The sequence below is a fragment of the Lemur catta genome, chromosome 2 (genome assembly GCF_020740605.2).
Source record: "Lemur catta isolate mLemCat1 chromosome 2, mLemCat1.pri, whole genome shotgun sequence".
NCBI lineage: Eukaryota > Metazoa > Chordata > Mammalia > Primates > Lemuridae > Lemur > Lemur catta.
This window is the reverse complement of record NC_059129.1, coordinates 141,258,766-141,274,989: the sequence shown is the minus strand read 5'-3', so window position 1 is coordinate 141,274,989 and position 16,224 is coordinate 141,258,766. Positions and strand designations below refer to the sequence as shown.

Sequence of the window (16,224 nt, the reverse complement as noted above, 5' to 3'; positions counted from 1 at the left end):
ATCTTCTTATATACATTATGTTAAATACATATGTGTAGCTAAATTAATAAATTAAACAGTATGAGTAAATATTTGATTACTTGTCTGCATTCTTAAGCCAAGTTAATAAGTATGAAAAAATTCATTTTTTCAATTATTTCACTGGGAATTATGTGACGCTCTTACAACTGGGGTAAATGTATAGTCTCTCAAGCTTAAAATATTTACTGTCTGGACGTTTAAGAAAAAATTTGCCTGTTTTAGAATAAAGTAGGAAAGGCAAAATATTTCAATTACACCACCTAAAATACTTACCTTAACATACTGTTTTGATTTCAGAACATCCAGGAGATCTCTAACTGGGGCTGAAAGTATGAATTCTGCTGCTATTTCCAGGTCCTAGGATCACAGTTACAAAGAAACTTCTTTAGGGTTAGCTTTCTTAAAAAATAAGATAAAAATAAATAAATAAATAAATAAAAGAAAAAAATAAAAGAAAAATAAGAAAAGATAATAATTAATCAGGGTTGTAAACTCACCTTTCTCAACATTTTGGCAAATCCTAGTGCTTTCGAGGCTCTTTCTCTGGCTTCATGAAAGAGCTCCTTCAGTGCTCGGCTGATCTCTATAACAGACCTCCTGCCAAGAGGATTGAAGTCCAATTAGAACACATTAGGGAATACCCCAGGGGTACAAGAGGCATTTAACAATAAAGATGAAGCAAATTCCAAATCACAGTGGTCTTACGTGGTACATGCCAATTTCTCTGGTGTAAATACTCCCATCACAACTGCTGTGAAACCCCCTCCCTTTTGACCCATCCTGGAGTAAACAATTAGAGCATCATAAGAGCCATTTTCTAGTTCATTATCTTAATTCTTGCATTCTCATTTGTATTTTAAAACCACCATGCTAGCTCTTAAAACTCTAAGACCTACAATCTGATTCATTCCATTTCTCAGTTATTCACTATTTTCCCAGGTAAGAATCTATGTGGGGACTTCTTTCTTTAACCCTGGCATAAAAACAAATGTATTTTTCATCAAACCTTGGATGCTGAGAGAAAATATTTTAGCCCCAGAGAAGTCAGTTCTACTTGAGCATTTACTAAAGTTGAATCATAAGACATTGGTGATTATATAGCCACAGAGTGGCTACATGGCTGATACATATGCCACAAAAAACACCAATTTCAACATAAATACTATGTACATAGAACTGGAGGACATTAACAGAGGAGTAAGCCATGGTTTCACAAAGTTGAATAGATGGAATAAGCTAAGTATAAAAATAAAAATGTATCAAATGTCATTAAAATACATTAATGGACCACCACACAGGTTTTAAAGGACAGAAACATAATATTAAAGACATCCCAGAAAATGTAGATGAACAAAATTCTATTCATTTTTAGTCAACTTTATCCCTTTCACTAAAGGCACTATTTTTATTGTGCTTAATAAATTCTAAGTTCACTTTCAAAAAAATTTCACATAAAACCATAACTAAGAGGTCATACGAAAAGACAAGGCAGTAATAAATAAATCCTTTTAGGTCTATTGCCCAAACTCTTCCAGTCCAACACAATTAAGTTTAAACAAGGTCTGGTAAATATTTAACAACTGGTTCCCCCCAAAATATTATCATTCGAGGCTCATCACCAAGGGTAACACTACACGAGATAAGAAATGGAAGAGGAAAGAAAGTACAGCTCCAACCTGATTTCATCTGAAGCACTGCTATCATCAGCACTGGTCCAAAATTCAGCACAGCTCTCCTGTAAGCCAAATTCTAGAAAACTGCCTGTAGATTTCAGCAGCATTCCTGCAATGTCACTAAGGGAACAAAAATAACAAAAATAAAACAAAGAAGAAAAATTGTCCTCACTCATATCCTAATTCTTGAATGAGGAACTGAAAAGCTCAGCTACTGCTTCAATAGTATAAAAATCAACAATGAGAATTTTCTTTTCTAATATAAAATCATGATTAATGTGAAAAAGGAGAAATCTGGATTATGGCATGTATGTAACTTTGTTCTATTACCACATATTTCATTATAAACCTTAAAATCCTAAATTGTATGCACAGTAGCTACGTGATTATTATACAAATGTTATTTCAATCTTAAATGTTCAAAATGGTATAAAATAAATGATAAGAAAAAAAGTGAATTTCTTGAAAGCAACTGTTTTAAAAAATTTCCCTCACATTAGCTTTTTATAGTCAGTAAATAAGACTACATAGCTGATTCTTCTCACTGAATACACAATTCTAAATACTAGTGTTAAAATGTACACCCAAGTGTACAAAATAAATCTGAGTGTCGTAAAAATCCAACAGTTTATTCACCTCCACGATGTGCAAGGAAAAGACCTATGATCTAGTAAAAGCACAGGTAAGTATTAATATATAACCAGGATCAGAGGTGGTAGAAGGAAAGTGCTAGGGTTGTCGTCAGAGGAGAAAGATCAAACCCAGCTGAAGGCACAGTTTCATGGCTAAAAAGCCCTGCAATGGTCCTTGGAGGCAAATGCAGAATTTTAACAGGTAAAACGATAGTGCAAAAAGGGGATCTGTCGGGAATAAAATGAAAGAGGGGGAAAGAAAGTCCAGGAAGAACAATAAATACAATTAAAAGCAATAAAGATACGTCAAGCAAGTGGCATGTCTGTGAAAAAAGAACCTGTCCAATCTGAAAGGAGTGGAGGGTGTTTATGCCACAAAGGGAGCTGAAGTGAGGCCAGGAGAGTAAACTGGAGCCATGCTGGGGAGGGCCCTGAGTGGCCTGCTAATTACTGTGATATCCGAGCGGGAAAGGGACCTGATTAGAAACACGCTTTTAAGAAGAAGAATATACATGCACATCCAGGGTGGACTTATTCAACAGATATTGGGTGCCTAGCATGTACTAAGCAGCAGTGAACAAAAGAGACAAAAGCCCTCTAGTGAATGGAGCAAAACAATAAATACAACAAAAAAGGAAAATATATTTTATTTCAGATATTAGTACGTGCTATGGAGAGAAAAAATAGGGGAAAAAAACCTCAAGAATACTTGTGGGTAGGAATTTCAATTTTAAATATACTGAGAAGGTAACATTTGGACAAAGACCTGAAGAAGGCGGGAAAATGAATCAGGAAAATAACTCGGGGACGAGCAGGCCACGTAGAGGGACCTGTACGTGCAAAGGGCTTGCGGCGGGAACATGCCCAGCCCCGTGAGAAACAGTAGGGACATCACGTGGCTGTGGAGCAGCACAGTAGAGTCTGGCAGGAGAGAGAGACGTAATGAGAAGTCAGACGTGCCCTTCAGGCACTCTCACTTTCATACTGAGTAAGACGGGGAGCAGCTGGAGTACTGAGAGGAGAAAATGGTCTCACATACAGTCTAGGTAGATCACTCTGGCTACGATGTTGAGAATGAACTACAGGAGATTACGGGCAGGAGCAGCGAGACTGCTTAGAGAGCCACGGTGATGATGTGCGTGAGCACCGACAACCTCGGGAGAGTGGCAGCATGCAGTGCTCGGCGGGCAGAGGGCAGATTCCGGATGTATCCTGAAGGGACAGCCGAAAGGATTCGAGTAGTGTGCGTGACAAAGAAAGAAGTCAGGGTTGATTTCAACATTGATTGAGCCGGGAGAAACAGTATATAAAGCAGAAACTGCTGCTCTAATACAACAGATAAAATGCAAAGGCGTCCAAAACTAGAAGTGCGCAGTCTGCAAGCTGCAGTGAAAAAGCCCTGGGAGCTTCTCAGAACGAGGATCACGAAGGCCAAGGCCAGGGAGTGTGCCCTGGGGAACTTGGAGTACCAGCAAAAGATAAAAACACAGAGACTGACGGGAGGAAGTGAGGGTACAGTGAAATTACTAACAGGAATTTGTAGTGAAACTCAATAGTAACCTTTAAAAATTTTGCTTCCACAAAGCTCGGCAGGCTGGAAACAGAAAATGTAAACAGAAAGAATTGTATGCAAAGCAGAATTAGTGAAAATTAAGAGAAGAGAGATGTTAAAAACGGCAATGAATGCATTTTTAAGGCGTTATTTTAAAAGGACAGTCAGCCTGGGGATCAGAGCCTGAAGGCCTGGGAGACTTAGGAGACAAGAGCAAGTTCCCGGCTCACCCAAAACAAAAAGAGAGGATGTAAAAAGAATTGGGGCAGAGAAGTGGATACAGGATTTTGAGATACGGGGCATGAGACACAGATGGGTGAGTTGCTGAAGCCCCACAGAACGCACACAAAGGCAGGGCAAGAACATCTGCGCTGGGCATGAAAGACCACACAAAAAAGATGAAGGAAGAGATAAAATGGCTGAGAGACAGGTGGGAGCAGGTAGCACTGACGGAGGCAACAGAACCTGGAGCACAGGACAACACTAGTTCTCAGGGAACCGAAGCAAGGCCGAGGTGCAGCAGCCACCAGGAAAGACGAGGGAAATACGCCCTGTGCTCAACGGCCAGGGCCCTGCATTCATTCCCTAGAACAGACACACCAGTGGCTGCACTCTCCTCCCCGCGATTATCCCCGAACAGTGACAGTAAAATCACGTACTTCATAAGTGCTAAGTGTCCCCACCAAGCCTGTTACACACAGGTATATTCTACTCTAAAAGGACTTAGATTCTCCTCCATATTAAAAACAAACAAACGAGAAATAAATGGGAGGGTTTATTCTAAGACAGGATTTTTCAAGGTCAAAATCAACACTTTGAGTGGAAAATTCTGTGGTGGGGCTGTCCCGTGCATTGTGGGGTACTCAGCAGCAGCCTGCCCTCTACCCACTAGATACTCAGCATCTCCCAGTCATGACAATCTAAAGTGTCTCCAGATAGTGCCAAAAGTCCTCCAGGGGCCCATATAAGATGTAAAAATTGTAATTTCCAAGTGACTAAACATTTTAATGTATGGAAGAGAATTGATGAGGAAACGGGGAGTGAGAGTGAGGAAGGAAGGAAGCCAGACTCAGGCACAAGGATTCCTACCAGAAGAGCTTTCCGGCCTGTGCTTCTCCTCCCCGTATGTAGTGAGTTATTTCTTTGGTGAAATTCCATTCTTCTTCTAACAGATTTTTTAAACTATGGGATGCTTGAGGTAATTGCTGTAGCATTTGGATCCAGCTTCTCATGTAATCAAAATATACCTTAAAATACAAAAATGCAAAGGGAAATACTTGAGAGTAGAATTCAGCAACCCACAACTTTCACCTATGAAAACAAAAGCTATGACTCAGAAGGGCAAGGCAGAAGAGAGAGTTAAAAGCATGCAACACCAGGAGAAGCAGGATTCTTCACCATTGTTAGCAAATGTCTAAATGAGGATTTTTGAAAAAGTTACAAAAATCTTGACTCCTCAGCAATTTAACACTATTCACAACACCTTCAAATTCCTAAGAAAATAACTAAACTGTTCACAGTGTATAGAGAAGTACAACAAAGGAAAAAAAAATTAAACCCTAGCACCTAGAAATTTTCATTATGAATATATTGTAAACATTATTTCTTTAAGAGGTCAGGATCCTTACTTGTTTAATTATTTGGTTTAGCTTGAGATGGTTTCTTATGTGCCGAAGAGGAAATGAACACACTTATTCCCACCACCCTTTCCTGATCCAGAATTCTGTGATACAATTTTTTCAAGGTTCGTGACATACAAATTGTGATTTATAACCAAAATACCCAGTTGTTCTGAAGTGGAGTTTATGCCCACAAGTCCTATCACAACAGCTTTCCCTTCCAAAATTCTCATTCTGAGTTATCTGCTGGTTAGTAGCGTTTCACTATCAAACAGTTTTTCTCAACAGGTTTACAATGGCTGTATTATAAAACATCACTGTCTATGGACTCTCTTACTTAAAGGATAACTTGACTGGGTAGAAAATACTTGAGTCACACATTCCCTTTTACCACCGAGTGTGATGCTGGTGTGAAGAAATGATGCCAGCCTGACCACCCACTGCCACCACTCTCCCACATCCTGAAGGTGCCTACTCTTAGGGTTCTACACGCAGATGTTCATAGGATTCTTTCTCTATCCTTTGATTGCAGTTTTTTCATCACGCTACATCTTAAATGATTTTTCTTTCCTGAGATCCCATGATAACTTTCCATAGGCAAATTTCAAGTCTTTTCCTTATTTCAAGAAAAATTTCTTCTGCTGTATTTTTTAATGCATCCAGGTCCTTCCACCCTCCAGGCCGTGCAGTGACTCTGCAGTCCTGGGTCTGCTACAAGAGCTGCATGCGGGGAACCTGCCATTCACGGATCTACCATCATCCTCCCCAAGCGAAACAAGTCTTTTCCACAGCAGGCCCTGAGCTGCCCCCCTTCTCGGAGTGCCCCCCATCTCCTTGGCCCCTTGAGAGCTGGCTCTCCCTGGGCCAGCACTTCTCCTTCAAGACCCTCTCAAGGGGCAACTATTTATCTTTCTGCATGCTCCAGAGCTGCAAAGGGCTGGCACCCTCTTGCTTCCCACTGCTCCTTTTAAGCCACTACTCTACACGTTCTTATTTAAAAATCAAAACGAAAAGCCCCCGCCCTTTAAGATTCATGTCATCAACCATACCATCAACCCCTCCTCTTCACACTGTCACCTACTGACTTTTCATCACCCCACCTTCAAGAGCTGGCCTCTGACAACCCTCCCTCCAGCTCGGGCTTAGCCATTGTGCCCTGAAACCTGGAACCACATGCATGGCCCACCCACCACCACTGCTGCTCAGTCCCCTGACTGCTCCATTCCCACTTCCCTACAGGGCTCCACCCTGGATCCTGCCATTATCAGAACTGCTCCAGCCCCCAAATCACCAATGCAAATACCCTGATGCTAAAGCCTCCTCTGCTCCTTCCAGTTGATCTGTTCAACCACTACGACCGCAACTGTTCTTTTCACTTTATCCAAAATGCCCTCTAATTCCTACTGTCATTCCTCATCTTTCTCCAACTCATGGCCCCCCTTCCTTTGTTCACTTTACTCCCGATTCAGTTCAGATCCATGGGCTTGTCCTTTCAACAGCACTCCTGTCAGTACGCTGAAGTCCCTGTGGCCCCTCACTGCCTTTTCATCTCACCTGTCTATCAAGACCCCAAAGCCAACTGGAGCCCAACTATCCCATTCATCAAACCCATACTCAGGAAGCCGGGGCCACCAGAAAGTCACCTGATGGGAAGAATCACTGTGCTACACAATCATATCACCAACCACATGGCATACATTTTTGGTAATCATATTTATATCTCTACTCAACTCATTTTTCTTTTCTCTCCATAACCACTAGTTTGAAACTTCCCCATTTTTCTCAGACCGCCAATATCCACCTTCACCCATTCTCAGATGATCTTACCTCTCTTTGCAAAAAAAAAGTCATTTGATATAAACTCTCTCATCTTCCTGATGCGAGAAATGCAAACCTACACACTATTACATAGTCACCTCCTTCCCTTCTTTACAGTAGAGGAGCCACTGTTCCTCCTAATCTCAGTATTTGTGTTTTGAGTTTGAGACCCAAGAGGAACGGCACTCCCCCCGCCCCCCTCACACACATACACACTTCCATCTCTTTCCCTTAACAAAGTCAGTCTCAAAGGCTTTCAAGTGGTCTCAGGCCAATTTAAAAGCCCTCACTGGACTCGTCGCCTTCACTATTCGCCCAGCTGCAGGAGCTCGACACCCAGCACTCACTCTCAATACTTCTCCCATTTCCAATCCATCACTGAGTCCTGGCAATTTCACTTCCTAAATTTCTTTTGAATCCTTACACTTCTTTCTGAATGTGACACCACTCTAATCCAAGGACAAGCATATGTACTACAGCAATAGCCTCGAACCGGCCTTCTCACATCTGCTCTGGTTCTCTCCAGCCTGTTCTCCAAACTGCAGCCAGAATCAGCCCTTCACAGGGCTTTTCTTGTAACCTCTGTTCCTGCCATGCTCCTTCCCAACAGAGAGTTTGTCTCTGCTGCCTTCTGTCAAAAAAGTGTTTCCTTCCATCTTTTTAATTAAAAAGCAAAGAGGTTAAAAAATATTCTAACAAATGTCACCCAGAATGAACAAATGTTAAGATTTTGTCATATTTGCTTTAGATATTTTTTCAATAAGAAATAAGATACCAGAAAGTTAATTTCTGTTTTTCTCTCTTCACTTTTATCTCTTTCCTCCTTCCCCAGAGACAACAATTATCATGAATTTAGTATGTTTCCTTCTAGTTTGTATGCTTTTTAAAACAATCTGTTAGCACATAAATTACAACATACAAAGTATAAATTTTTGTCTAAGCTTTGCATAGTTGGATTATAATACAGATAAGCTTCAGATAAACTCCAGTGCCCCTTCCTCAGAAAAGCCTTCTTGAACATCTATACAAGCTCAAGTCTTACCATTAGAGTCCACAAAAGACCTGTGCCTTTCCTTGGTGGCACTTTTCAGTTGCAATTTTATGTTTGCATGACTACACAACTGCCATGTCCCCACCATTCTTGAATTCCAAGAGGAGTTTATGCTCATCATTACATCCGCAGTACCCTGGTGTGACCCTGCCTGGCACACAGTAGATACCCAAGAATTAATCTGTAGAATAAAAAATTAAATCATTTCTGCTCCTTTGGTCTTTATTCTGCAGAAACACTAATTGTGCATACATGGGCTCTCTCTTGTGTGTCTTCTACAACTATCACATCTTGTCATCATTTTCATATAAATTCTTTTTAATGTGCTTTCCTTAAGCCTATCACATATTCCTACATCACATATTAATATGTGTATTGTTTGGGTTATTTTTGAAGCCAGAGATCAGGGAAATGAGCTAATTCATAGCTTTACGGTAGGACTGATGCCTCAAACACTCTCCAAGTTATTTCCTTTATTTCTTTTGGCCTGTATATCTAAGCACCTCAGTTTTTCAAGTACAATGGATAACATAACACAGAGTAAAGCCCCCTAAGTCACAGACTTCCTCCCCCTCCCGCTTCTAACAGAGCTCCCACTGGGCAGGCCTGCCTGGCTGACAGGTTAAGCTGCAGGCAGTAGGGTCTCTACTGATGCTCCTTCTGTCCTGCAGATCTTCAGTAAACAACAGGATCTCTGCAGGGATATGCTCTGCTTCTCTCACAGCTATTCATATCCCTAGATATCACGGTTCTAATTAATCCCTGGATGGGCCCTCCAGTCTAAGGTGGAAAAGTATTTAGAGCTTGTGTTCATCCTCATTTTAGTCGACATTTCAAGGCAAATAATTCTCACAGTCTTTTTGTTTTTGGAAAGGGTGGAGGAATAGATACTATGGCCAATTTCCTCCTTTTCTGAACGTGGAATTTTTTTTCTTTGCTGTTTTTGGTGAGTTTCAAGAGAATGACGTTGTGGTAAACAGATCTGTGGCAAACAGATGTGGATGTTTGCCTATCCAATAGTCAGTCTCTCCTTCCTTCCTAATAGAAACAACGATTTTGTTTGGGTTCCCCAGTTCTCAAAACATGCCCCTGTTCTGATCCTTCTAACATATACCAGGGCAAAATTTAAAACCAGTGATAATTTCTAGTGTTTTCATCTGTGAGATTAGAGATTATGCCTCATACAGATAATTGATAGCAAAGCCAAAACTAAACTCTAAGCATTTCTAAGACTAACTAGCTGGGAATGCTGGTAATTCACTTAACCTAGGCTTTCACCATAGCACAGGTACACGGAGGGCACGGAAACTGGCTGTCCGGGAAGGCAGTTCACCTGATGCACCTCATCCTGCTCCTCCCGACTGACAGAACATTTTGTCTTTTTAAACTTCTGGTTTAATCATCCACAGAAAGAGAGAAAAAAATGATTTGCTTATTGCTTTTTACCATAACTTTTCAATGATAAAGACCTTTTGGGACAAAACAAATATATAGTATTTCAAAATGCAACCATTTTATACACTCTGGTCTTTTATGTATTTTCACCAAACAATTAGAAAATAATTTCAAACTCATTAAAATTATTTCTCATAATATGTCAGGTATGATAAGTCCCATTCCAAGCCACATTATTCCTTCTCTACTTTTATAATATTAATACTATAGAGGCCGGAAAGCTCAGTATTCGAATTCCCAGCTTCCATAACATTAATGAGGCCATGCAACAAGTCTGGTCAGTAAGATGGAGGAAAATCTGCTGGGTGTGGCTTCCAGAAGAGTTCATACTGTTCTCATGAAACAGTCTGGACTTAGCTGGCAAGGTTCTTTTCCCCTTTTCTTCCAGCCTAGAAAGTGAGGCGGGTATATGGAGGAGCTGTAGACATCTTGAGGCAGGACACAGTGAATGTTAAGCAAGGATGAAAGCACCCCCAAAACAATACGCCCATGAGCACGTAGCTTTCTATATTATTTCCTTAGCCTGCCCCATCATGTAATCATCTGTGCATAGACCCTAATGGAACTAACATGGGCTTACTATACATAACCCTCTACCAGACATTATAGACAACAAAAGAATTTCAAGTTATAGCCCCTGGCTCATAAAGCTTTCAGTATAATTAGGGAAACCTGAGAACAGAGTCTCTGTTTAAATGTTAAATAGTATAGTTCTAACTATAACTGCTAAAAAAGTTCAAAGAAAGTACAGATAAATGTAGGCTAAAATGTCAGATTAAGCTTTCTAGAGAAAAACAAAACCAGAAAGTAAGTCTTAAATGGGCAGATAAGGAGGGATATTTCTAACAGGAAAGAAGAACATGAACAACAGTACAGTGGTTAGAAAGCAGAGGGCAAACACCATGCATGTAAGACAACTGGGGCTCTCCATTCAGGAAGAAATAAAAATAGGTCTACACCTGCCAAATCAAACTATTTACAAGTCCTCAAATGTGCCCGTTTCCTTGACTAACCCTTGACTCCTCCTTCATGATTCAGCTTCCTCTCGTTCAGGTGCCCCAGCTCAGCACACTTCTCCCCTAGCACTTAGCACTCGGGGGTAGAAGTATCCATCAAGCCCAGTCCCTACTAGACTATGAGTTTCTTGTCATGCTTCACTATTCCCAGAGCCATGCAAGGTCCCTAGCACATTCCAGGTATTACAGAAATGGCTGATGACAGAAGGTTCCATAAAATAGGATCAGATTTTGATTCCATTTCTGGGCCATTCTGCTATAAGATAAACGATTCTACAATCAGCAAATGAACGAGGTTAACATGTGTCAAAAATTCCAACTTAAAAACCATTGAGAATTTTTAGAATGTGAATTTAGGAAGAACAGGTATAATCTAATACCAGATGGAAAGACTCAGGTTCAAGATCACCACACACACACACACACACACATACACACACACACACACTTATGAGGAATTCCTCCCCCTGTTCCTGACCATCAGCATTTTATGCAGATCTTCTTCGAAAGCATCAATGTTGCAGTCAGTCTTCTCCAAGTCATCTAGAACCTCCTGCAGCATGAACAGGTAGTACTGTTTCATCAGAAGGCCGCCTTTCAGGACCTCTTTACACTCTCTCACCAGCTGCAAAAGAACAGACACGGACTTCATCAGTTATACATCCTGACCAGATTATTGGTCAGTTTCACACCTCTCCACTTAAATCCTCAAAAAACTCAGAAAGAAAACAAAGTAGTGAAAATAAAAGGATTTAATATCACAGCATGAATACAGTGAGAAAATACCACATAGGCAGCTACTGCTTTGCTAAAATATATTCTGCAGATTTATATAGAAAATAAATCCCACAGCATAAGGTCAATTTTTCTACTAATTTACATTTTAAGACAAGTGATATGAGAGGGAAAAAATGTCCTAATGAAACTGGTAAATTTCAACCAAAAACACAGTGAAGATTCAAATATACTTACACACCACAGAGCAGGGTGGCCTTTGTGATAATTTAGCATAGTTTACTTATGCTGATGTGGCCTAGTCTACCACCAAAAAACTCTAACAATAGCAAAAACAAGCAAACAAACCTAAGATTAATCTAATGACGTTAGATGGAAGTCAAGGAAAAAACTAAGCAAAATGATGGGAAAATGTGCGATATACAGGCCTGGTAAGCAACACATCAAAAAGGGAAGGCGGCCGAAGTGAGACAATCCGGAAAGCCCTTCCCATTACTACAAGGCTGGGACCTGACCTCTTCAAGGTGGAGTCAACAGGGACTGTGAGATGAAATCATGCAGTTACTCTCATTTCCATACATACTAGCCAAACCTTCACTGCTGCTAATGGGAAAGTAAACTGGTACAAACTTTCTAGAATCTAAAAATGTATGACTTACTTACTTACTGTTATGTCTTATACCCAAGAAGTAATCAGAGATGTAGACTAAGACTTATCTACAAATATATTTATCACAAAATTATTTAAGACTATGGGGAATAAATTATGATGCACCTATACCGTAGAACACTATTGCAGCCATTTAAATTCTTGTGCTTGAAAAATATTTTAAAAAAGGAAAAAAAAAAAATCACACACATACATGCAGACTTACTTATATATGTATATACGTGCAGGAAAAACACTATGTGCAGGAAAAACAAATGGATAGAAATATACCAGATGTTATAGTGGTTATCTGAGTGGCAGCATAATTGGGTGATTTTTATTTTTGTTTGTATCATTTTCTGTACTTTTTGAATTTTCTAAAATAAACATGGATTACTTTTATAGACAGAAGTCATTCCCATAAATGTTTTAAAAGTAATTATCCACAATAAGAGAGCTAATGGCTATAGTTAAATGCACTAAAAAGTATTCTGTTCAAATTATATGATTTCTACATTAAAGATGTCACTTATGTGCTTATGACTAAACTTTGAATGCATTTTAATCAAGATTTCTACTGTTTTTAGTCTAGCAATGCTTTATTAATCTAAGTATTCTTTCCTATTTTTTGAAGTGTTTTTAACATATATTACTATTTAATCCTCTCACAACAGCCCCATCAGCAAAAAGTAAACTCCACCTTGTTTTACCAGGTTGTATTTCTGAAGCATCTGTTTTGTGAGGAAAGGAGTTCACAGATAACCACTGCAATATGGAGTACAAGTTGAAGGCAAGGCTCTTCTCACCAGAAACAAGACAGTGAGAAGAAGGAGAGCTTATGTGGAAACAGAGCTCTGGTCAGTGTCGGGTGCACATCAAAGGGAAGGCAATGAGGGAGGGGCAGGGGCCATCTCCAACTGGCCTCTATGGTCACTCTAGTCTGTACCTACTGAGCAAACACACACGAATCCCGTTTTGCTGCTGTATGCCCTGTATTCACCCATCTTTCCTCAGTCTCCACTGCTTACCTATGTTCCGTCCTGTCATTCATAGAGCCAAGCAGGCTCTAGGGGATACACCTGCACAGTCCATGAAAAACACACCAGCCTTTCTTTTTTTGGGACAAGATCTGAAATTTTTTCTTTTATACAGTGGATGTCAGTATGTTAACATCACAAAGGATAAATACAGTCCCTCTTCAGCACTCACTCTGTGAGATACAACTGCTTCCAGCCATTCTCCTGCCCCTGGAATATCAAACCCCCGTGAGATCCCATCCAAAACAAACAACTACTGGTAAATCAGAGTTGTCATGACTGTTTAAATGACACCACTGCTGAAGTCCAAACGTCTCCCCTCTGCATACTCTAAAGACATTTATCTGCTTACATGTACCTTAAATAAAACAAAAAAATAAATTTAAGGAACTTGTATTCTTTTATTCATGTGAATAATTTTAAATTTCCAGCCTTCAAAGACTGACATAAATAATGTAGAGGGACATAATGTCACTGTATTTTTATATCCTTTTAGAACAAGGAAATGGATGGTAGAAAACTTCAGCCATAATCCTATCTGTGAGGATGGCATGTAAAGAACATTTTAAATTTTCCTAAAAAGCACAGCTTAAAATCACTAACATACACTCATTTCCCACTATTTGCAACAATTAGGGAGAAAAAACCCTCAAAATAAAAATAAGCCTGTAGAATATAATAATTGTTAAGTATTAGAAACAGTCTTTGAAGCAAACCTGCTTAATACTCAGGAGAGATGGTTCTCCAGCAGGTCTCTGTTCCAATCTTAATTTCAGACACTCGTGTATAACGTTCAGAAGGACTCGACAGAGGACTAAGAAGGCAGGTTCGAATGAGGGTAAATCCATGGCCTTCAGCTCTTCCCACGACACAGCGCTGCACCTCTGCTCAGAGGAAGGTGGTGTCCTGGACAACTGCACATAATCTGAACTCCACATGGGATCTGGAAATTCAGAAGACTATAGAAAAAATTCAACAGGTAAAGATTAAAAGAGCATACAGGACAATATCCTATGGTTATTACGGTTACAAACTATTATTCTCTATAATTTGCTGGCAAATCCACAAAATTCCAATTTCAGAGGGAAAAGAATCTTTAATAATTCAACATTTTCCCACAGACACAAAAACTTCTAAGAATGTTAGAAAACCAAAACAAGAACTAAAACCAAATTGTAATAAATACTTTCATCAAAAGTATAGTAGAAAAAGAATGAAGTTTATCTTTAACATCTTTGCATCACACTTAAAATGATCAGAACACTAGTTTGAAGGTTATATACAGTAATATCCACAATTATCTCTAGACTGAGAAAATAGAGAATTATTAAAATTGGAAAAAACATTACAAAAATCAGGTAATATTAGTAGCTCATCCTAAGTAGCCACTGATGAAAACATAAAAATTAGTGGGTTCAACCAATTCTTTTAGTGGTCCCCCTCAAATTCCTTTACCTTTCCCCATAAAACAGGGGATTTGGAGTTTTCCACTGTTCCTAAACCTCTGGCAATATCATCTGACCAATCACTTTCAAAAACCTTGTCTTCTCCTTTTATTGAGAAAACTGAGGCCATCAAAACTTGAAAACTTCAACTTTTCTTCAACTTACAATGTCACCAATTGTAGCTATTCTGCTTTTGTGATGTCATTCATATATCCCCTGCGGGTCACTGCGAGCTCTTAACTGTTTCCCCTGCTCCCATCTTGACCCTTAATTTGATCTCCGCATAGTAGCCAGAGTGACCATTTCAAAACACACCTCAGATATGCTCATGGCACTCCAGGATCCACCTGAAGAAAGTCTAACTCTGACCTTGCCTTTAAGGGCCACACGGTCTATCCCGGCTTCCATGCCAGGACTCTGCTGTCCAGCAGCCCTCCCCCGGGGCCGAGCCAGGCCAACTTGTTTCTGGGCGCACCCTCCCTCTGCCTCCTCTATGGCTCTCCAGTGTCCCTGCTTCTCCTGCAGTCCTCCTCGCCCCCTTCCCCCCCACCAGAGCATTTCACATTTCACCCACCGTCCCAATGCCTGGCATTTATTACAGCACACTAAATGTTTGTTGCTGAATTCATGAATGATATCCTCATCTGACACTTTCAAGGCCCCCTGCTGCCTACCTAAAATACAGCCCAAGGAACTCAGCCTGATACGGCAGACCCTCCCTGACCTAGTCCCACCTTCCCATGCAGCCTTGCCTCTCTTGTCCTCAGCCGACCCTCGCACACATGTGCCCTCACCAGCCTGCCTCTGCCCACGCTGCTTCCTCACCTGGAAACGCTCCTCTCCTCATTTGTCCATTGGAAATCTAGTTTTCAAGGCTCGTCTCATGATACTTTTCTAAAGACTTTAATCTCACCCCACACACACAGCATGCCAACTAAAGCAACTCTAAACCTTGAGTTCATTTTGACTTTCTTTATAGTGACAGTGTGGCTTAATTAGAAAAAAATCAAGGTCCCCAAATCAGAAAACCTGGTTTCAAGTCAGTTAATTTCTGATGTGATTCTGGAAGCACTGAGTAGTCTCTCAGGTGTGGTTTCTTCATTTGATACATAGTGTAATCATTGCACTTCTTTTGAAAATTAAAGATTAAATAGAATACTGTATACATGTGGAAAAAGTGCCTTTAAAAACATACTACATATAAATTTGTAAAGCTACTACTGTTAACATGTCTGTCTCTCACTAGACCATGATTGCTTTGCAGCAAACGCAAGCAACCACATCTTAGGTCAGATTTGTGCAAACCCCGACACCTACAACTTTCAGAGGACTCGGTATCTGAATTGCAAAGAACCTCAGCTATAGACTGAGCTATGTTTTACAGCTATTACCTTCTTCAGGATGGTTCCCTGTCCCTGTGTTAATCACATTTCACAGTCTTCCACACTTCTCTTCCGCTGAAATATACATGCAGACATTTAACAAGTTTACTAGCCCTATTTTTGAATACTCCTCAAATCT

The 16,224-nt window shown here is 40.1% G+C and overlaps 1 protein-coding gene across 7 annotated transcripts in view; it reads right to left on the bottom strand.

Moving 5' to 3' along the window:
* Window positions 1-16,224, bottom strand: part of MAP3K4 (mitogen-activated protein kinase kinase kinase 4) — a 107,631-nt gene that overhangs the window by 29,572 nt on the left and 61,835 nt on the right. For all 7 annotated transcript variants that reach the window (XM_045544698.1, XM_045544695.1, XM_045544696.1 and 4 more), the window contains exons 4-9: window positions 13,975-14,217; window positions 11,316-11,462; window positions 4,968-5,125; window positions 1,698-1,814; window positions 519-618; window positions 295-378 (exon numbers count right to left, since the gene is read on the bottom strand). In XM_045544698.1, the coding sequence (XP_045400654.1) occupies window positions 295-378; window positions 519-618; window positions 1,698-1,814; window positions 4,968-5,125; window positions 11,316-11,462; window positions 13,975-14,217 (849 nt within the window). The remainder of the gene's footprint in view (window positions 1-294; window positions 379-518; window positions 619-1,697; window positions 1,815-4,967; window positions 5,126-11,315; window positions 11,463-13,974; window positions 14,218-16,224) is intronic.